Source organism: Trachemys scripta, chromosome 7 (assembly GCF_013100865.1).
Source record: "Trachemys scripta elegans isolate TJP31775 chromosome 7, CAS_Tse_1.0, whole genome shotgun sequence".
Classification (NCBI taxonomy): Eukaryota; Metazoa; Chordata; order Testudines; family Emydidae; genus Trachemys; species Trachemys scripta.
This window is the reverse complement of record NC_048304.1, coordinates 93,914,274-93,937,016: the sequence shown is the minus strand read 5'-3', so window position 1 is coordinate 93,937,016 and position 22,743 is coordinate 93,914,274. Positions and strand designations below refer to the sequence as shown.

At 47.9% G+C, this 22,743-nt stretch overlaps 1 protein-coding gene and 1 long non-coding RNA gene across 2 annotated transcripts; one reads left to right on the top strand and one right to left on the bottom strand.

The window, feature by feature from the left end:
- Positions 1-1,423: 1,423 nt before the first annotated feature.
- On the bottom strand, positions 1,424-20,697 carry LOC117881095. Its single transcript, XR_004646684.1, has 3 exons — positions 20,617-20,697; positions 1,633-1,735; positions 1,424-1,537 (listed from the first exon to the last, which is right to left on the bottom strand). It is a non-coding gene; the product is annotated as an uncharacterized LOC117881095 (long non-coding RNA).
- Positions 18,623-20,687, top strand: FGFBP3 (fibroblast growth factor binding protein 3). The gene is made up of 2 exons (XM_034777972.1): positions 18,623-18,706; positions 19,796-20,687. Exon 2 carries the CDS (start codon positions 19,906-19,908, stop codon positions 20,671-20,673), a length of 768 nt encoding a protein of 255 aa, XP_034633863.1. The 5' UTR covers positions 18,623-18,706; positions 19,796-19,905; the 3' UTR covers positions 20,674-20,687.
- Positions 20,698-22,743: the final 2,046 nt, after the last annotated feature.

Below are 22,743 nucleotides of genomic sequence, written 5' to 3'. Positions count from 1 at the left end.
CTTGAGGTATAACAGATGACAGTTTGGAAAACAATAAAACAGAAACCAGATGGGACAATAATATTTTCTCCATGGATTCTTTGTTAGTGCTTCTCGCCTCCCCAGCACTGCCAGTGTGAAGTGTTCCAAATACAGTAGGAACATGCTGAAAGCTGTTGGAATCTGTTCTTCTGAATACACTGGGTAGAGAATACTGGGACACATTGAAGGCAAGGTTATATTGCATAGCTGTGGGGATTGAAGAGACTTTACTTGCATGGAGGATATTTATAAAATTAAACAATCTGAATCTTCTCTTTTTTTCAAAATGTATTTTCACTATAGTGTAGTTTGTCCCATTTGAAGGGTATTTGAGGGAGTGGCCATTTGTTTCTTCCAAACCGGGCCCCTGATCATGCATTCCTTGTGCACTGGCACTCCTACTGTAGTCACTTGGAATTTTGGGTGCGCAAGAAATGCATTATGAGGCCTTAGAAGGAGCAAACAAGGATGACAGAGGCATGACTAGTTCCCTATTACTATATTACATTGCAGTGACACCCAACAAGTGAAAGGCATTGTTTTAGCACAGAGGAGATGCAGCCCCAAGCTCAGTGGCTTGAGCATTGGCCTGCTAAACCCAGGGTTGTGAGTTCAATCCTTGAGGGGGCCACTTAGGGATATGGGGCAAAAATGTCTGGGGATTGGTCCTGCTTTGAGCAGGGGGTTGGACTAGATGATCTCCTGAGGTCCCTGCCAACCCTGATATTCTATGATGACAATCTAAAAAGAGAAAGACAGATGAAAGAGAAAGAAAGGGGAACAACTTACAAGCAGAGTATTTACAGGTCACTAATTTTTGGACAGGTGCTCTATGGTTCCCTACACTTACAGCAAATAAAGAATCACCGTTAAAGTAATTGCTTGCAAAAGTGAGGTTTAGCTAAACACTTGCTAACTAGGTCCACATTTGGGTCATACTGGAAACTACCCTTTTGCAAACTGAATGGACAAGGAAGCTCTTATTTTATTCATTGAATGATACAAGACAAACCGAAGTTTGAAACTCCACTTTTTGATTCCTGTTTCCCAATTAGATTGTAGTGAAAAAAACATCAAAGAAACACACACTATCTTTTCTATATGGTGCTTATGCATATTGCAGCTGTACATATTGAAAGGTAATGTGTTTTCTCTGATTTTGTACAAAAAAGAAAGTCAATCAAACTCCCTCCAGAACTCTGGGGAATTTGCAAATTATGGATGCTCTTGCACTAAACAATCATCCTAGATTGTGAGCTTCTGGAGCAGGACTGTCTTTGCTTGTACATTGGCTAATACAAAAGGCCACTAATCCCTGTTTGAAATCCTGTGTTGCAGCCACAATACAAACAATAAATTAAATACAACATTCTATGCAGCCAACACAGTCATCTTCCTTTGGGGAAAACATACAGGTTTTATTGTGCTATACATGCATCTTTCACAATTGTAGTTTAGAATTTTTTTTTTTGTCCTTTACTCTCGGTAGTGTACATCCCAGGAGATAGGTGTCTGTCTACATGATAAAAAAAAAAAAAACAACCTTAGAGCAGTCATCTTGTTAGCAGTCTCAGCAGATAAGCTAGGACAAAATAGTCTGGATTATTGTACCTTCTCATCTGAAGAAACGATCTCTCTCCTGGTAAGGGTCGAGGTACATCACTGGGATAATATATAGGAGGCTTGTAGCACTGTTGTTCATGATGTCCCTGTTCTGTGTATAAATAGATGATTTCACCATGATGAGTAACTATGACATCATTCTTAAAACATTTGATGAACATTTCATTCCAAAAGGAGATATAATTCTCATATGTGCATGCTTTTACCAAAGGGTACAAAGGCCCAGAGTAAGCATGTTAATCTTTATATGAAAAAACAAAGTATGGTGACATTAGGAAGAAGAATACATAAGACTTTCTAATAGATGAGATTTTTGAAAAGGAATTTTCAGGAAAAAAGTACAAACTTAGAAAAGTTACTGAGTTTAGTGTGGAGCAGGAAATACAAGGGACATGGCAATATGAGTTTGTGAACATGCCACCCAGAAAGCAATAGTGGAATTATAGTGCAAGAAAAAAGGAAAAGGAAGCACTATTAAAATAATCTCTTAAAAGCACAATTTCCTGAGCACAGTGTAGCATGGGAGAACACAAGATGGAGGAGTCTGCTCAGCCAATGACAAGATGTTCAGGAAACGTTAGAAAAAAGGAACATGTCCGTCAAAGCAAATAAATCAGATTCCTATTTCCTGGGACCTCTGTCCAAAGACAACATTCATTAACAATCTGGGCTGTTAAACTCAATATTAGCATACTGCTAAATTTAAACAGATTCGTGTGCAGAGGTGACTGATTTGTAAAGACTTTTAAGGAGGGGAGTCCGAGAGCAGCCCAGGAAAGTCATTTAACCCATCTGAGCTGTGCTGAGCATTTTCTTTAGCTGCTATTTGATGTACTTTCTATTCCTTAGCAAGGAAGCATATGTTCATCTACAAATAATCCCTGGTGTTATAAAACTATTTCTAACTGTCATCTGTCTTTGCCAACAGTTGCTGAAAGGAGGCCAGAAGGAGAATAGTGCTTCATAAAAGCTGCTTCTCAGTGCTATAGCAGGGCTAAACAACTCTTTTGTTTACATTCAGAAGATCATTTGCTCTGGCAGAACAAGACACAAAACTTTTAAAGACTTCAAAATAAAAATGTGGGTATTACAAGGGAGCTTTGGGGCCTGATCTTGCTAGGTGCCAGGCACCCTCAGTGCCTGCTGACATCAATGGGAGTTGAGGGTGCTGGGGACTTTGCAGGATGAAGCCATAGAGGCCCACTTCTGGCCTTTCCTCTGAGAGGGTTGTAGCTCCTTCTGCAGTGCAAGAGTGTGTTTTTACTCTGCAAGAGGGGCAGGCTGGGAAATCTTTAGACTCCTGCCTCTGTACTGTGCACAGCTGCCGAGCATCCAGCCTGGCTTGCCCCATAATGCACAAAATAGCTAATCAGATAAGTCTGTAACACGGGGCTTGGAAGGCCAGGCAGTGTAGGGATTGGCGTGCCTGATGTCCAGCCCCTTGTTTCCCTGATCAACATGCCTCAGTCTTTCAGAAAGCAGAGGTAGGGGGACCTATGCCCTCCGACTCCACAGGGCCCTGTGTGAGCTGACCCCTGAACAGGGAGAACTCCAAGCAGGGAGTCCAAAAGCCACTCCTGGGCTACTTCCTACCAGAGTCCCTTCAGTTTTGGGGGGTGGCCCATAGTGTCCAGTTTGCTGGGTCACCTTGTCTCCCATGGCACCCTCCAATGGATCTGGACAGTGCCTTGCTGCAGTCCCAGGCTCCTTTGGGCAGGGCAACCATGAGTTTGGTGATGCCAAACTGCACGTCTCTGGGCTGCAGTCACCCAGTTACCTCAATCGCTGGAGGTTCTGAGGTCTCCTCCACAGTCTCCCTTGGCTAGGAGACAGAACGAGCTCCCTGGTGGCTGCCTTGGCTAGCGATCCTTCTTTCAACTATCACCGTAGCTAGCTCCTGCCTCTTCACCAGTTAGCCTTGAACTGGACCTGGCTTTCTCCTTTTCTCCCCACTCCAGGCCTGGCATTGGCTGCAAGTATGATGGGCAGGGCTAGCTGGGCCCAAAGGCTCTCCTTAACCCCTACCATGCTGGCAGACAGTTTCTCTGCTTCATCACAATCAGTGTATTTCCATGAAAGACAAGCATTTATTTAAGTATGACCCCGTTCTCTTATAAAAGGAGTATGTTTTTGGGGGGATGGGGAGGGAGATAAGAATGTGCTAATTTAAGAAATGGTCAGGTCATTATGAAGCGATGCATGATGCTTAAAATGTTGTGTATATATTACATATTTAAAAACAATTACCTAGGCTTCTGAATCATCTGAGTTCTTAACACTGCCTGTTTGTCTGCATGATTAGGACTGGAAATTGCAGCTATCTTACATTTTAAAGCATGGCTGCACTTGCAGTCATTAACAGTAATTCTCAAGGACTAAAATAATGGGAACTAGATATTATTCCCAGTGATTTCAGGAGAAAAAAATTCATAAAAATAAGAAGATTTGCCCAACTAGGTCTCCAAGGCAAACATTTTTATGTGTGTCCGCAGTCAAAACATAAACCCAAGTTTGTTACATGTTACAATTGTGCAATATCCACCACGTGGATGAAATTGCCTATAAACTGAAGATACTCCATGGGCCAGGAAGCTAAGAACTAGCTAGAATAATACTCATTACAAATATAAAGCCTATATTGTGTTAGTATCAGAAAAGATTGCGCTAGAGCTCTGATCTGAGTTTTTCTAAAGTAGAAGAGTTGCACAAATAGGGAAGGCAACTTTATATAGTTGTTAAAGTCGAAGCTTGGGAGACCTGATTTCTGTTCTCGCCTCTGCAAATGATTGTCACCTTACACAAGTCACTTAACTTCTTTGGATTCAGTTTCTCCATATGTAAGAAAGGGATAATATTTACCCACCATTGCAAGTACTTTCAGATCTTTGGATAAAAGGCTATCTATGGTTATTATAAAGCAGTGTTATGCCACCAGACTCCTTGTTGTTTTTGTAGATACAGACTAACACGGCTACCCATTAATATAACTGTAATTAAACCTGTTTCAAGTAGTCAATAAGGGGACCAGCAAAAATTGTCTATTCAATGTGGGCTTTAACTAAAGGCAAAGCACAGTGATATTGAAAAAACTTTGTGGATACTTCAAAGTGCTCTCAAGATAAGAGATTGTTGGTGCAGGTTTCACAGTGTGAAATAAATGTACGGGCGCTTGCCTCAAAGAAGTAAATTCTTGCTCTGTGTGTATGCACCATAATTGAGAGCTCATGAATTTTAGATGCATTTTTCTGAAATAATGTTTAGAGCTTGTAGAAGAAAGGCAAGTATATTCCATGAAAAATGTAGGAAGAACCACTTTTCTTTTGTTTTTCTCAAAATGTTTAGTGAAATTCACAAGTCAACAACTGAGATGCTATTCACACTAGGTTGAACAAAAAGCAGAAAATATCACATATGCTCTACAGCAGGGGTGGGCAAACTTTTTGGCCCGAGGGCCACATCTGAGTGGGAAAATTGCATTCAGGGCCATGAATGTAGGGCTGGAGCAAGAGGTTGGGGTGCGGGAGGGAGTGCGGGGTGTGGGAGGGTGTGCAGTGTGCAGGAAGGGGCTCAGGGCAAGGGGTTGGGGCAGAGGAGGGTGCGGGGTATACGAGGAGGCTCAGGGCAGGGGATTGAGGTACAGGAGGGGGTGCACAGTGTGGGAGGGGGCTCAGGGCAGGGGGTTGGGGTGCAGGAGGGGTGCGAGGTACAGCAGGGGGCTCAGGGCAGGGGGTTGGGGTGCAGGAGGGGTGTGGCAGGGGGCTATGGGCAGGGGGTTGGGGTGTGAGGTGCACAATGGGTTCAGGGTACGGGCTCCAGCCCAGCACCACTTACCTGGAGTGGCTCCAGGGTGAGAGTGGCGCGCACCAGGGCTGCGCCGCTCCGGGAAGCGGCCAGTACCACTTCCCTGCAGTCCCTGGGGGGGTGGGGGTGGACAGAGAGCTCCGTGCGCTGCCCTTGCCTGTGGGTACCTCCCCCAAAGCTCCCTTTGGCTGCAGTTTCCCGTTCCCGGCCAATGGGAGCTTCAGGGGAGGTACCCACAGGCAAGGCCAGCATGCTCAGCCCTCTGATCCCCTTCCCCAGGGCCGCAGGGACGTGATGCCGGCCACTTCCCAGAGCGGCGCAGGGCAGCAGCGCCACGGGGGTGGCAAACCCGCGGGCCGGATCCAAAGTCCAGAGGGGCTGGATCCAGCCCGCAGGCCATAGTTTGCCCACCCCGCTCTACAAGCAAGCCTCTTCAGCAAGGTTCAGATATATTTTTAGACATATTGGTACAGGCACAATAGAACATATGCGTAAGACCCCAGCTCCCAGTGTCATATGATGAAGTCAGAATCAAACTTTCCTTAAAAATAACTAACTATGGACTTGTCTACACAGGTATACTCAGGAAAATTAATTCAAATGAAATCCATTAATGAAATCTGTGAATTTAAAATGGATATTGAAACCACATTAAACCCTGCATGGAAGCTTTTATTCAGAATTGAAGTCGCCTTAATTCAGTTTAGGTCAATTCAAGAAGTTACCTCATTTTGTAAATTAAGCTAAACCAAATTTAAGTCACTTTAATTCTGAATGAGCATGTCCACATAAGGGTTACAGTGATTTAACTATCTACTATAAAAGTTAAGTCAGATTAATTTTCCTGAGTAGCCTCATGTATACAAGCCCCATTATATTTTTAGCGGTTATGGTTGCAAAGGAAAGCTTGGAAATGTGACCCAAATGAAAGTGATGCTGTGATGTCTTCCTGAATCTGCAGACAGAAAAAAGAACAGCAGCCATTAAATCCCAGGAGAAACCATCTGGTCTTGCACCCACCACCAGGATAGGCCTGGCTCCTATTGCTCTGGGAGGCAGCAGGACTGGGTTATTAGGAAGCATGGATGCCCCACTGGACTCTGTGGGATAGCTCTGACTTGATGAGGCTCAGATGCACCGCAGGACTCTGCTCCTCTCCTTGGCTCCACAGGTCAGACTGGGTTGGAGAGACAAAGTGATGATCCTTTCCCAAACACCAGCTACCAAAATGAGTTGCCACTCAGTGGATTGAGAAGGTCCATGATCGCCTTTATCCTTTCTTATATGCTTTGATAGTAGTGAAATAGTCAGCAACGTAGACGTGCCAAAGGTTAACAACTAGCATTTGAGTTAACAACCCATTGAAATGAATGGGGCAGTTCACTCCTCTTGGTGCTTGTTTCTGGCTCTCTGCAGATGCAGGCAAGCACCACTTCATGTGTTTAGATAGGGGGAAATTCTTGACGTGACCCATACTATCTAGTCTCTTTTTAGAAAAAAATAAAGCTTAGATTCTGGAGAACAAAATGGCAGCTCAAAGATATACCACATTACAAAGTCACCCCTATTTGAGTCTTGCTTTAACTGCAGGCACAGTGAACAAATTCAGAGTTTTAGGCCATGTCTGCACTACAGGCATTACAGAAGCATAGCTACTGCACTGAATGGGCTTAATTATCATGGACTTAAAGAAAGGGATGTGTGGTAATAAAATCTGATGATGATACCAGTCAAAGGAAGAGAGTTAATATGAGACTAGGAGAACACAATCCAGCAGGACTTGGATAGAAAAATATTCTTGATAGCCATGGAGTCCCAAAATGTTTTGTTGTATGCACAAGCACCAGTTATTTCAACTCAGATTCATCTCTCCTGCATGCCTGTACAATTTACTTTCAGGTACTAAACTTGTGCCTGGTGTTTTTAGTGCTTGACACTAGATGTCTCTCTTGTGCTGAGAAATGTGCTTTCAGAAGCAACTGGTGAGCAGCCAGCATTTCCAAAGACAGAAAATTGGCCTTGTTGTGCCACACCATGTTCTGAACTGTAGGGTTTTGGAACAATACTGCACACTATAATATACTGGCCAAAAACATTACAGTTTAGAATATTGTTACTATGGTGTTTTGGATCACTATTGTAGAGTACATCTGTATTTTTAAAATGAGGTACAACTTGTTATTACTTAGTATTAGGGTAATTGCTCAAGACCCTAACTAAGACCAGGGCCCCAGTGTGCTACACACTGTACAGATATAGTTAAGAGAAAGTCTCTGCTCTGAGGGAGCTTTTGGGCTGCAAACATGTTACAACCAATATATTTGTTCATTTTTGAGGTGGGGTTTTGTAGGGAGGAGGTTTGTCTCTCTCTTTAGCTGAGGAAAGGAGAGAGGGACATTGAAGGGAGGGGGAAAAGGAAAAGAGGATGGAAGATGCGGGCTATAGAGGGCAGGTTGAGGGAGGTTGAAATAAAGCAACGACTAGGAAGAGGGTGGGAAGGAGTTAGTGCAAACAGTCAAGCAGCAGAGGGGAAAGAATGTCCAGAGTAAAAACCAAACAACACAGCCCTCAGGCACTGATGACCTTATCAGCATCCAAAGGACCTCCCCCTCAGCTGTAGCTGCATGTCTCTGCTCCTGCCATCTTAGTTTCTGGGGGACTCTTCCCATCAATTTCTTTCTTCCATGAGCTCGCAGGACTACGGGGAGGAGTGCATGGGCCACCCTGCACAGTTATAGGTCCAGGGTTGCTAACTAGGAACAAGCAGCTGTGTAGTTTTGCAACTGTAGTGAGGGGGCACGGTCTCCCTCCCTGACAGATGGGGAAGAGAACTGCAATTACCCCCAGGTGGGCAGAACCAGGATACCCGTGGCTGCCCTGTTGAAGCAGAAGCGGGACAGGCACTGGAACTATAAAAGGCAGGCCCTCCAACTCAGTGGGAGGAGAGCTGCTAGAGGAGCAGGATGTCTCCCCCGGCTGCTGGAGCTTGGAGCCGACGGAGGCCACTACAGCGCCAGAGACCCAGAGGAAAAGACAGTTACCTTTTCCGTAACTGGTGTTCTTCGAGATGTGTTGCTCATGTCTATTCCATCATAGATGTGCATGCTCGCCACGTGCACCGGTGCCGGATATTTTTCCTCTAGCAGTACCTGTAGGGGAGCGCCTCCCCCCCCCCCACGACCCCTGGAGTGACGCCTCCATGGCGCGGTATAAGAGGCGCTGCACGCTCCCCCCACCCTCAGTTCCTTCTTGCCAGACAACTCTGAGGGGAAGGAGGGTGGGATGTGAAATAGACATGAGTAACACATCTCAAAGAACATCAGTTACAGAAAAGGTAACTGTCTTTTCTTCTTCGAGTGATTGCTCATGTGTATTCCACAATAAGTGATTCCAAGCTATATCTGTCGGAGATGGGTAGGAGTTCACAAGGATGGAGAACAGCCCTGCAAACCCAGCGTCATCCCTGGTCTGGGGGATGATCGTATAGTGTGAGGTGAACACATGGTGGACCTACAAATATCCTGGATGGTGACATGGGCCACGAAGGCAGACAATGAGGCCTGTGCTCGAGTCGAGTGTGCCCTCACAATGGGCGGCGGCAGGAACACCTGCCAGTTCGTAACAGGAACAGATGCACAAAGTGATCCAATTGGACAGCCTCTGAGTGGAAATCGGCTGGCCCTTCGAGCGATCAGCCGAGGCGACGAACAGTTGTGAGGACTTTCTGAACGGCTTATTCCGCTCGAGGTAGAAAGCCAGAGCCCACCGCACATCGAGCATGCGCTCTTCGCTGGACATGTGAGGCTTGGGGCAGAGGACCAGTAGAAAAATGTCCTGACCCATGTGACAGGTGGAGACCACCTTCGGGAGGAATGCGGGATGTGGGCGGAGCTGGACTTTGTCTTTATGAAAGATGGCTCAGAGATCAGGGCCCTGAGCTCCAAGACTTGCCTGGCCGATGTGATTGCAACCAGGAAGGCCACCTTCCACGAGAGGCGAGACCAGCAGCACGTGGACAGTGGTTCAAAGAAGGGCACCATGAGATGAGCCAACGCCAGGTTTAGGTTCCACTGTGGGACTGGGGGTCTAGACTACAGAAAAGGACGGTCCAAACCCTTAAGAAACAGGCCAGTCATAACATGGGAAAATACCATGTGCCCTTGCACCAGCGGATGGAAGACCGATATGGCTGCCAGGTGCACCCTGACCGACGAGGGCGCCAGGTCCTGGGTCCTCAGGTGGAGGAGGTAATCTAGGATAAGCTGGATCGGGGCGGTCACTGGGGAGATACCCTGGTCCACCGCCCACCTAGAAAATCGGGACCACTTCGCCAAATAAGTGCGGTGACTAGAGGGCCGTCTATTTTCGAGGAGGACGCGCTGAATCTGGTCCGAGCACATCCGTTCCTCTCCACCTAACCAATGAGCAGCTATGCCGAGCAGCCACACCGTGAGGCGAAGAGCCGCTGGGTTGGGGTGGAGGAGGCGGCCCTGGTCCTGAGAGAGCAGGTCCGGGCAAAGCGGCAACGGCCATGACGGAGCTACCGCCAGGTCTGTGAGGGTCCCGTACAATGCTGCCTGGGCCATGCCAGGGCAATGAGGAGGACCCGGGCCTTGTCTAACTTTATCTTCTCCAGGACCCTTCTTATTAGGGGGAATGGGGGAAAGGCGTAGAGAAGCCGGCCTGACCAGGGCAGGAGAAAGGCATTGGAGATAGCACCTCTCCCCAGCCCCTCCCTGGAGCAGAACCGGGGGCATCGCCGGTTCTGCTGAGTCACGAATAGGTCCACCTGGGGAGTTCCCCACCTTCGGAAGAGCCGGTGGGCCACTTCCGGGTGGAGGAACCACTCGTGTTGCGAGGAAAAGTCCCTGTTCAAGCGTTCCAGGCGCCTGGTAGGTGGAAGGCCTTCAGGTGGATGTCATGGGCTATACATAAGTCCCACAGCCTGAGGGCAGAGGATCGGGTCCCACCTTGCCTGTTGATATAGAACATCGAGGCCATGTTGTCCGTGAGGACCCTGACTACCTTGCCCTCTAGGTGCGAGCGGAAGGCTATACACACCAGCCGCACCGTCCTGAGCTCCTTGACGTTTATATGTAGGGTCAGGTCTTGAGCCGATCACAGTCCTTGGGTCTGAAAGTTCCCCACATGGGCCCTCCAACCCAGGTCCGACGCATCGGACACCAGCTCCAACAACGGGGCCCTGTCCCTGAATGGGACCCTTGGAGCATGTTGTTTGGGGCGGACCACCACTGTAGTGAGGCGATCACAGAGTCTGGCACAGTGACGACCTTGTCCATCCTGTCTGTGGCCTGGGAAAACTTTGAGACCAGCCAGAGCTGGAGGGGCCTCATCCTGAGTCTGGCGTGATGGACCACGTATGTGCACACCAACATGTGACCCCAAGAGTTGCAGGCAAACCCTGGCTGTTGTCACCAGGAACCTTGTGACTGAGTCTATGAGACCTTTCAGGGTCTCGCCCTGTCTGGCGGGAGAGAGGCCCTGGCCGATTCTGCGTCAGGAGAGCCCCGATAAACTCTATGCGTTGGACCGGGACTAACGTGGACTTGGTGTTTACCAACAGGCCCAAGGCGGTGCCCCTGGACAGGAAGAGTGCCACGTGATCCCTAACCCGTGACCAGGAGGTGCCCTTGACAAGCCAATCGTCCAGATAGGGGAATATCTGGACTCACCGCCAGCTGAAGTAGGCCGCTACCACCGACATGCATTTTGTAAACACCCTGGGGGCAGTGGACAGACCAAATGGAAGAACCGTGAATTGGTAATGATTCTGTCCCACCACAAAATGGAGGAAGCGTCTGTGCCCCTAGAATATGTGGATGTGGAAGTACACGTCCTGTAGATCGAGGGCAGTGTACCAGTCCCCGGGATCCAAGGAGGGGATGACAGAGGCCAGGGAGACCATGCGGAACTTGAGCTTCACCATGTACTGGTTCAGGCCTCGCAGGTCCAGGATGGGCCTGAGCCCCCCTTTGGCCTTTGGGATAAGGAAATAACGGGAGTAGCACCCCTTGCCCATGAACTCCTCGGGCAACGCCTCTATCGCCCCTAGGCCAAGGAGCCGCCCCACCTCCTGCTTGAGCAGAGCTTTGTGTGAGGAATCCCCCTAGAAGAACAGGGGCAAGGGGTGGTTGGGCGAGGAGGAAGTAAACTAGAGGGTGTAACCCTGGGAAATGGTGTTGGGGACCCATCGGTCCGAGGTTAGCCACGACCATTCCGGGAGGAAAGCACACAACCGGTTGGAAAAGGGAAGCTTTAATTGGGGGTGGATCCCCGATGAGGACTGGCGGGGTGCCCCTGAGCGTCCCATCAAAAATGCCTTTTCCCCGCCTGCTTGCCCTTGGAGGACCTAGGCTGGGGGGCAGGCTGAGACTGCCTCTGAGGGCGTCTCTTATAGTCCCCCTGTCTCATGGACACCGCGGAGGCCATTGATGGTGCAGCCGTGTCCGCGGAATCCAAAGCTGCCTGCAGTGACGCCCTAGCAGCCGCTGTCCCTTCCTCCACTAGTGCCTTAAACTCCTTCCTATCGCGCTCCTGGAGGGAGTCCTCAAACTTAGACAGGGAGCCCCACAGATTGAATTCGTACCGGCCCAGGAGAGCCTGATGGTTGGCCGCCCGTAACTGGAAGCTCAAAGATGAATAAATTTTCCTTCCGAAAGAGTCCAGTCTCTGAGAGTCTTTGTTCTTTGGGGTCAGGGCTGGCTGACCCTGCCGTTCCCTATGGTTGAACGACTCAACCACCAAGGAGTTGGGCGCCGGGTGGGTATACAAGTACTCATGCCCTTTAGTAGGTACAAAGTACTTATGTTCTGCCTTTTTAGAGATGGGAGCCAATAAGGCCAGTGTTTGCCACAGGGCATTTGAAATCTTAGTCATCCCTTTGTGGAGAGGCAAGATCACCCTACCCAGTGCCGATGGGGAAAACACATTAAACAGAGAGTCCAAGGGCTCCTCCATCTCCTCTGCCTGGAGGTGTAGGTTCGCTGCCATCCTCTTTAAGAGTTTTTGGTGGGCCCTAGAGTCCTCCTGCAGGACATAGGGGGGCGGGACCGCAATCGCCTCCTCTGGGCGGGGCGAAGAGGCCGGTGTGGTGCTCTGGGTGTCAGCCAGCACCGGAGAGTCCACCACTTGGTCGGACTCTGGGCACGATGCTGGGGATGTACATCCCACTGACTCCTTCCTCGGGGGTCTGGAGAGGGAGGCCAACGGTGCTTCCGAAGCTCCAGCCACTGGGCAAGCCCCACCAGGGGCTGCACTGGAGGCCACAGTGCCCACTGATACTATTCGGCCGGCCACGACGCTCAGTGGCACTGCACCTGCTGTGGCACCGGCGGGACTGACTGTCTGGGTTGGCTGGCCTGGCCCATTGAGGGACGGCTACAGATGGAGACCGGGCTGGCATAAGATCCACTGCTGTCCCTAGACTGGGAGGAGTGGCAGTGCCGGGATCTATGACGGCCACGGGACCGCGATCTTGATGTGGAGGACCGGTACCGACAGTAATAGCTGCTCTGTGAACAGCCTCGACCGGCAGACCCGCGATGGCGAGACGCCGGCAATCAATGCCCGGGGCTGCGATGTCTTGTTGGAGACTCGGAGCGGGAGGCCAAGCAAGAACTGCGTTGACGATCGTGTCGTGACCGACTGTGGTACCCTCTCCGAGATGGGGACCGACGGCAACACCCGCCGTGGTCCTGTCAAAATTCGCTCCTTGAGGACAAGCGGTGCCGCGAGTCCCGACGGACGGAACCCAGTCAGACAGTCTGGTCAGCATCCAGAGCGATCCACCTGGACTCTGCCCCAAGCGGTCTCTGGGCGGTGATCGGCATTGGGAACGTTCCCTCGACAGAGACCAGTACCAGGCCAGAGGCGGCTGCGGGGATCACAGCGGCGGCTTGCCTCTGGAGCGCGGGGCCGACATCGGCGGCGCTCCAGGCACCGGCATAACATCCCGGGCCGCCTGCAGAGCTTCAGGTGTAGAAGGCATCCGGAGAGACGGTTCCGAAGGTGCAGGGCTACTCCGCTCAGCTTGAGTCGGAGGCCTGGGGCCCAGTGAGGATCGAGGACTGCCCAACATGGGCCTAGCCTCTGTCCCAGATTTCCCTCAGTGCCACTGCAAGGAGGAAGTCTTCTTGGCCCTCTTGGTGTGCCCTGTGGGTGGGGAGTGGTGCCAACTGGTCGATGGTACCAGTGGGTCGCCGCGTACCGGTGCCGGGTACTGGTTCGGAGTGGCGTGCTGGGATTGGGGTCAGCGCCAACTCCATCAGGATGGGCCGGAGCCTAATGTTCCTTTCTCTTTTGGTCCGAGGCTTAAACGACTTGCAAATCTTGCACCTTTGGTTGATATGGGTTTCTCCCAAGCAGCGCAAACAGTCTGCGTGCGGGTCGCTCCTTGGCATAGAATGCCTGCAAGAGCCACACGACTTAAACCCCGGGGCATGCCCTGGCCCTGGCTCACTGACTAACTAAATAGCTAACTAACAACAGGTACTAACGTTGAACCAACAGTTCTGGGGACAAGCTACAGCAAAGCTGGAGCAGAGCAATTCCGACACATCTTCACTGGCAGCAAGAAGGAACTGAGGGTGGGGGGAGCATGCAGCTCCCCTTATACCGTGCCAGGCAGGCGCCACTCCAGGGGTCGCGGGGGGAAAAATTTCCGGCACCAGTGCACGTGGCAAACATGCACATCTATTGTACACATGAGCAATCACTCGAAGAACTGCCGGAGCTGCCAGACACCAAGAACACAGAGGTGCTGTTGGGGCTGCCTCTAGCCGTTTACCCCAGCGAGATGGACGACAACCTGGAACCCAAGTACCCCCAGATTGGGAGTGTAGGAAGGAGCACAGGGAAGCCGAATAGGCTTCAGCTGTGTTACTGACTAGAAAATGGCCAGTGTGTTGTGGCCAGATTTCCCTGCTGACCCGGTGGTGGACCACTCCACTACTGTTAGGGCCCTGGGCTGGGATGCAGTGGAGGAGGTGGGCCTGCATCCCCCTGCCACCTCACTGTCAGGAGTGGCAGCCTGTCGGCTAATTCTCCCCTGAATGGAGTCACTTTAGGAGTGCTGACGGCCAGGGAGAGAACTGCAACCGCCTTACAGCAACTATTTTAAAAAGTATGAAACTACAGGTACTTGGTGGTTAGCTGCCTGTGGTTTTAGTAAAATGTCTGCAGCCATGCAGCTTCAAGCTGATCTCAAACTAAGAAGCACTGGAACAGGTCAGAACGGAGATTGGAGATCTCCAGGTGCTGTAGGAAATGGCCTAAATGCAGGTTGTATTTTTCCCAATGAGCTAGAACTGGGATAATCCAACAACAAATATTTGTGCGTACCAGTTATTTGAATCAGCAGGTGGTCTAACCCTGTTTATTTGCAAACATTTGGATGAATGTTCCCAAGCACAGTCCTCAGGTACTGTTCCCAATTATGTCAATGAAAACAAAATCATCATGAATGCTAGTACAAATTTCTTACAAGTATCAACCCAAAAAAGCAATTATGGTACTTGGAAAAGAACTGTTTTATTACAAAAATAAGATTAATTGAAGAGTTACAAATAGAGAACAAACACATAAAAGCCACAACCAGAATCTGACTAGAATGGCACTACACTTGCTCTCCATGTAACTCATATCACTAAACTCATTTCCTATTTTTCCCTCACACTCATTGGCATTCATGTGGTGTGGCACATAACTGCTAAGTCCCCTCATTAGAGATTAATTTTAAGGCATCTCAGTCCTGCAGTGAAAGATTTTACTGTATATTTTAGTGATTTTTGCAATTCTATTTTATTTTTGTAGTAATATATTAGCACAAAGGGCTCAATGGCATATAGTAAATTACTGTATATACTCGTTCATTAGCCCATTCGTTTATAAGCCGACCCCCCAAGATGGTTAGGTAAAAATAGCAAAAACTGTATGATCCTTTCATAAGCCGACCCAATATTTCAGGGGTTGGCAAACTTTGGCTCCCGGCCGTCAGGGTAAGCCGCTGGTGGGTTGGGACGTTGTGTTTACTTGGAGCGTCTGCAGGCACAGAGCCCCTCAGCTCCCTGTGGCTGCGGTTCGCCGTTCCCAGCCAATGGGAGCTGCAGGAAGTGGCGCGCATGCCTGCAGACAATCCAGGTAAACAAAACAACAATGTATTAGATATTCTATTCAATGATTCCATAGAATTTAAAATCATCAGATTTTGGTGTAGACCTGTTTATAAGCCGACCCCTACTCTTTGATGCGTCACTTTTTTACCAAAAATATTCGGCTTATGAACGAGGATATACCGTAAATTCAAATTGTCATCGCTTGGGAGTGTTATAAAAAGGCAAAAACAAGCTGAGCAAGCATCTTCACTCTATGTGGGTCTTAACAAAAATTTCACGAAGAATTTATGGCTGTTGCGTAACTCAGCCACTCATCATCTAAGCTGGATGAGCAGAAGGCATAGGATACTGTCTCTGCACAAATTGCACTGGTTCTCTACTTACTACTAGATCCAAGTCAAGTTTCAGGTACCCATCTACTAAGCACTCAATGGAATAGAGCCCAGATATCTCAAAGATTGCCTCTCTAATACTGATGATTGTTTAGTGGACTCTGACTAACAGAAACCAGGTTTGAACTCAAGGGAGTTTGCAGATGAGCCTTCTCAACAGCCGGCCTAAAGCCAAGGAGAACTCTCCCAAAAGATATCAATGAGAGTTCTATACCACTGACATCTTCAAAAAATGCTGTGCTATTCTATTTTATGCACTTGTTGTGCATAAAAATAATGTGCTTCACAGAAAAAACAAGATAAAGTCCCAGCTCTTCTAAACATTCACTAACCAACTGTAGAAGAAAATGTGGTAGCACACTCCAAAACAGAAGCCAATGCTTAACCAAAGAGCAAAATGCAAAATTTCCTGTCACATCTAACCTAATCATACTGATTTTCTGTAACTCATGTACAGCACCTTGATATTATGACAACAAGCTCTTTAGAAATGCTTATAGATCTAATATATTTTTGTACAGAATTTATAATATAGATGAGAATGTGAGACTCCTTTAATTCATACTATAGCTATTCGTAAATCAGGCAAAAACACTGGTTCAGACCATACCTCACTTGCATATCTGGAATTCCCAGGGCACCCAACAGGACTTCCAGCTGAAGTTAACCAGAGTTTTGAATACACAAAAAATACAGGAACAGAACCATAAGTTATATTTTCAGTCATGGCAGCTATTGATAACTGTTCTAGAAATATTAGTATGAATACAGAAGACAATACTAGCTGGAAGAACAGGTATTAGATTATTATTTATGTAAGTACTTTGGGAAAGGAGCTGTCTTTTTGTTCTGTTTGTACAGTTCTAGCACCATGGGGGACAGGTCCATTACTGGGGCTCCTAGGTGCTACCACAATTCACTCACACACACACAAAATGAGCCTGCAGTCATCCTTTCCCTTCAACCCTAGAAACCCTGATGGGGAAAACCCCTTTTGGTGATTATACAGCACACTCACTGTACCTTTACCAAGTATGTTTACTATTATTATTTCTTGCCTTAAGTTCCAGGTACAATGCAGCATGGTTACAGGGACCCTTTCTTGCTCCCTGGTTCAGTCTTTTATACAGCTTGGTTTTTTTTCTGTAACCTATCCAGCCAGTGAGCTAATTAGCTCATTATACTCCCTACAGGTGCAAGTAATCCCCTCTAAGGGTACATCTACACAGGGATAAAAGACCTGCGGCCCCAGCTGGGCTAGGTCGGCTGACTCAGACTCATGGGTCTTGGGCTGAATGGCTAAAAATTACAGTGTAGCAGTTTGGGTTCAGGCAGGATCCCGAGCTCTAGGACCCTCCATCTTTACAGAGTCCCAGAGCTCAGGGTCCTGCCTGAACCCAAATGTCTAAACAGCAATTTTTCAACCCTGAGTTTTTCAACCCATGAGCTGACCTGGGCTAATCAGTTTTGTTGTTTTTATCCCTATGTAGATGCACTCTGACCATCCAAACTCAATCACGCTACTTAATGCCTTCCTACTCTAACTGCACCCAGTGTCCTGTGTGTTCTAAATGACCAGGGTGCTGGTCCCAAAAGGGGCTCTATTTATAACTGCTCACAGCACCCTGTCACAGTCCAAAATTGAAGAAGTAATCGCAAAAGCACATATAGGAAAAACATTCTGAGATATCTTGTTACAGCCTATTTTATTCTGAGAAAATTTACAGTCAAATTTGACTGATTCATCAGTCAAATGTATAAGTTTCAAAAAGTATCTAAAGTCTTGAGAATAGAGAAATTGTTGTTGATGTATATTCTAGTAGCCCTTCCGCTCGCTCAGGCATACATGGAGGATTGAGAGGAATGGGGTTGCTCTTGCTTCTAGAAAGGGTGTAGTTTTTTTTTTTTTTTCCAAATGTGATTGTCTGGTTGGAGATTGATTTGTTATATAGATCCAGGCTGGCTTAGACCGGCATTGTCATTATAGTTGTTTTGCACAGGATATGTATTTTACATTCTATCCCAGTGCTTAAATCTTGAGAGGCAGACAGTTTCAGTCAAATTAAATAAATGAGTGTTTATAAAAGATATGAGTTTAATTAAAATGGGCAAGATTCACCCTGATGTAGATAGAGCGCAATAATAGTTGTACCAGAATAACTCCCTATGTGGACACTCTTATTCTGGAATAGAAGTGCCTTCTTCAGATTTAGCTTAATCCACTTTCAAAGTCCACTTTCAGTCACCAAATTCTTATTCTAAAATAGGAGTGTCCACATGAGAAATGATTCCAGAGTAATTATTCTGAAATAGCTATATCAGTAAATTTCCAAGTGTAAACAAGCCCTAAGAATAATTTCTTTAACATTATTTTGCAGTTGCCTCAAAGCAAATAAAACAAGAGTCAATAACCCACTACCATACCAAACAAGTGAATAACATTTTATTAATTAAACACATTGCCTTATAAACCATGCAGCATATAGGTTTATTATTGAGTGGAATAGTGTAAACATTATGTCAAAGAAGTTCTGTTTTAAGGATTCCCTCTCTCTCTTTGGGTGGGTGTATGTGTGTGTTTGCATGCACCAGGCTGGGGAGGGGCATAGCCTGGGGTAGCCACTCCTGTGCTATTGATAATACATTCATGCTCCATACACCCTTCTAACAGAGACTAATCCTACACGCAGACTCACACACTTTTCTAGTAGACTACTCCACCTCACACAGTGCACGGTAAGTTTAACCAAAGAAGGAAAACAGGATCTGATTTTGTGAGGAATCGTTTTGTTTTTAGATGGATTTGTTAGTGAATTCTGGCCACATTTTATCTTTGATGCTAGAATTAAAAAGAGATTTGTTCTCCAATCATGTTGCCAGTGGTCTTGTATCCATATTTACAAACAAACATCTTTCTGTTTGTTAAGACTTTGACACTTAACTAATTTAGAGAATTTCTGAACTGGGGAATACAGCAAAGAGACGTTCAGAATGCAGTGAAGAGGTTGTTAACTTGCTTTAGCCATGTAAGGAAAAAAAGAGAGATCATAAAACTGGAAAACGATATTGTAGAGAAAAATCTTTGTCTACCATTGATGGTGTTTTAAGAACCAATCTGCATAGCATAATATGTCAAAGCAAAAACAAAGCAGAGTTTGGTTATTGCAAATGATGGCATTATCTATCTTCAGTATATCGATTTAAAGTTTGTGTAATAAAACCACAAGTTTCAGAGTAACAGCTGTGTTAGTCTGTATCCGCAAAAAGAAGAACAGGAGTACTTGTGGCACCTTAGAGACTAACAAATTTATTAGAGCATAAGCTTTCGTGGACTACAGCCCACTGAATACCTCAGGAACACAAACTGTTTATAGTAAAACCATCCATCTGTGGAGAGTGCAGAGATGTGGTGCCTTCTGTAATTAACAGTGCCGATTTCTGAATGACCCTTTCTGACAAAGAGTAGGAGCAGCACATCGCTTGGTCTTATATTTGATTAGGATTTAGGGAGCACTAATGAATTAATGTTTGCAGAGAGATTTGAAGTAAACAGCTATATGCATGACAAGTATTAATGTCTATTATTACTGAAGGCGCTGTCTCATCAACCTTTCAGATACGCTTAATAAAGGCGTTATAAATGCTTCATAAATAATAACAATGACCAAACAAATAGTTATGAATGACTGATCTAGTGGGGCATGCCCAACGCTGATGCGCGTGTGCTTGAGGAGAGATGCATATTAATAATAATTAGCCATGCCTGTGGCTGTGTCGCTGTGCTGCATGTCCCCTGCTAAGTGTGCGCCCTGTCTGTCTCTCTAGGGCTCGGGGGATGCCGAGGGCCCCTCGCTCCTTCGCCGGGACTCTCCATCCCTGCTGCACTTGCATGACAAAAGGCAGCCGCAGCGCAGCAGCTCCACTGACCTAACGAGATGAGGGTCTCCCGAGCCCTTCCACTGAGCCTCCTGCTCCTGGGCTGCCTGGGGGGCGCCGCCAGCGGGCAGGCCCGAGGGGCCGGGGAGAAAGCGGAGCGCCCCGCGCCCTGGGCGCAAGCCGGGCACTTCTCTACCCGGGAGCAGCATGCGTGCCGCTGGGAGCTGGTCCGAGGGGAGGAGGCCACCGAGCTGCAGCTGAGTTGCCAGGCGCCTGGAGAGGGCGGCAGCGAGGGGCTCCGGTGCGTGTACCGTGGCCAGCCGGAGCGCTGCGCCGCCTACAGCGGCAAGAGCCGCCAGTACTGGAAGCAGATCCTGGGCAAGCTGCGCCGAAAGCGCCACCCCTGCCAGGACAGCAGCCCGCTCAAAGCCCGGCTCTGCAGCAGCAAGAAGGGGCCGCCCGAGGCGCAGCTGCGCCTGGCACCCCCCAGCTCCAGCTCTGCAGCGCCTGGGGCCGCCGGGGGCCCCGCCCGAGGCAAAGCCAAGGCCCGGGGCAGCGTCCAGGAGGCGCCTGCGCTGCAGCAGCCCTGGGTCCCCGGCGCCAAGGCGGTGAGCAGCGGGGCACACTCTAGTGCCCTGGAGAAGCGCGGCAAGGCGGGCAAGAGGAAAGGGGGTCCCGGCTCCCCGCTGCCCCCCGAGCAGCGGCCGCCCACGGCTGGGGGGAACCCGGAGCCGCCCACGGAGCTGAGCGAGGACCTGGCCGAGACCTACTGTGCGGAGCAGTGGCACTCGCTCTGCAGCTTCTTCGTGAACTTCTGGAACGGCTGAGGCGGCGGGGGGCGAGGAGGGAGGGAGATGGGCGGGGTGGGGGGAAGGGTCGGGTCCGGGCGGGCAGTCGGGTGGGTGGGGCGGAGCTGGGGGTAGGAGCGTGCAGCTGTGGGACACCCGGGTGGGGGGAGGGGTATAACTTACTCATTGGTACTAACCCTGCAGCCGCTGCTAACCCCGGGGCAGGGCGGGAACTGGGGCCAGGCCTTTGCACAGGGGTGTTATTGGCTAACATGACTGACCAGTCCCTCCTTCCAAGCACCATGCCGTGTGTAGTCTGCGCTGCTATTTCAGAGATATCTGCTCTGGAGGTGACCGGCGCCCCGCAGCCTACGCTCCGGTAGTTAAACCCCTAGATTTTCTGTACTGTGACTTGCGTTTACTCGCTGGGAAAGGGCGTCCCCTTGTTCACCAGGAGCAAACATGTGCCAGTGAGTTGTAGTGCAGATGATGATGGGTGCAACATTAATAAAGATGCAACTCTTTTACAGCAGTGTGTGTGTGTGATCTCTGACTTGCCCCAGCCTGCTTGTGGCGGTGATGCCACAACTGAGGAGTTGGAGTACTTGTGGCACCTTAGAGACTAACAAATTTATTAGAGCATAAACTTTCATGGACTACAGCCCACTTCTTCGGATGCATATAGAATGGAACATATATTGAGGAGATATATATACACACATACAGAGAGCATAAACAGGTGGGAGTTGTCTTACCAACTCTGAGAGGCCAATTAATTAAGAGAAAAAAAAACCTTTTGAAGTGATAATCAAGCTAGCCCAGTACAGACAGGTTGATAATAAGTGTGAGAGTACTTACAAGGGGAGATAGAGTCAATGTTTGTAATGGCTCAGCCATTCCCAGTCCTTATTCAAACCGGAGTTGAGGCAGCAGTACCCTACATTAACTGACTGTTAACATGATTCCCTGAAGATGGATGAAGGCCTCAAGATCCTTAAAGACTTTCCCAGGTGGCAGAATACCTACACAGCACTGGGGCAACAGTGAAATTATACCTCTGAGTATATTGTGCAAACCTTTCATCCTACTAAAGCTAGCCATTCATACAAGACTTAGTTTATTTTCTAGTCTATTGTGAAAAGCTCCAGAGAAACAGTCAATATTTATGTGGCTATAGAGGCTGTCACCATAAGCTATTGCTTTCTCTGTTCCTTGTGTCCTGCATTGTGGAGTGCTGAGAAACACTTACTGAAGGGAACCTACTTTCTCTAGGTGCCCTGGGAATATGCTCTCTTTTCCTCCACCCATGCAAATGAAACATATTTTAATTAATATGCATTCAAATACACTCCTCTGAGTCACACAATTTAGGTACTTTTTCCTTAGCTTATTTAACATTCTTTGGCTGGTATTCTTTCAAAGGTGACACTCTCCCTTCTCCCCCCCCCCTTCATGCTCACCTTTTCATAGCACTGCTGCAGCACCATTTACATCAGTTTTCAGAAAATAAATTGAAACAGTGGTCTCCGTTGACCCAGCTCACACCTGTTTTTCCCTCAGGAAAGTGTCAGTTATTACACTTCACTTACTTACAGCTTCACCTCACTTATATTTAGTCTCATATTCATGTTATTTCCTACTGTGTGTGATTATGTGGCTGCCATGGGGCCCAGTCATGGAAATCCTCAACCATCTAACTAGCCTTTCCTCTGTACCTTAATGGGACTGCTAGCAAGAAAAAAAGAGAGAGGGGTTGTCGAATAAGATCCATATATTGGTTATGCTGATTTTTCAAAATATAAATCTAGGGCCCAAGCCTGCAGCTGCTTATGCACATGAATAGTTCCACTGAATTGAATGCGGTGGGACTTGCATGTGTAAAGTTACTCATCTACATAAGTGTTTACAGATGTGGTTTTAATTAATATTATCTGCTCTCTTCTCATTTTAAAAGGTGTGGCAATTTTATTTTTTTTAATCAAAGACCTGTACTTATAATGGCAAAGTGTGATGTTCTGGCTTGAATAGGATCATCAAAAAGAAGAGCAATGTAAACAAAATATTGATCTTATTATAGAAATCATCAAAGGAGAATCAGAATTGCTACAT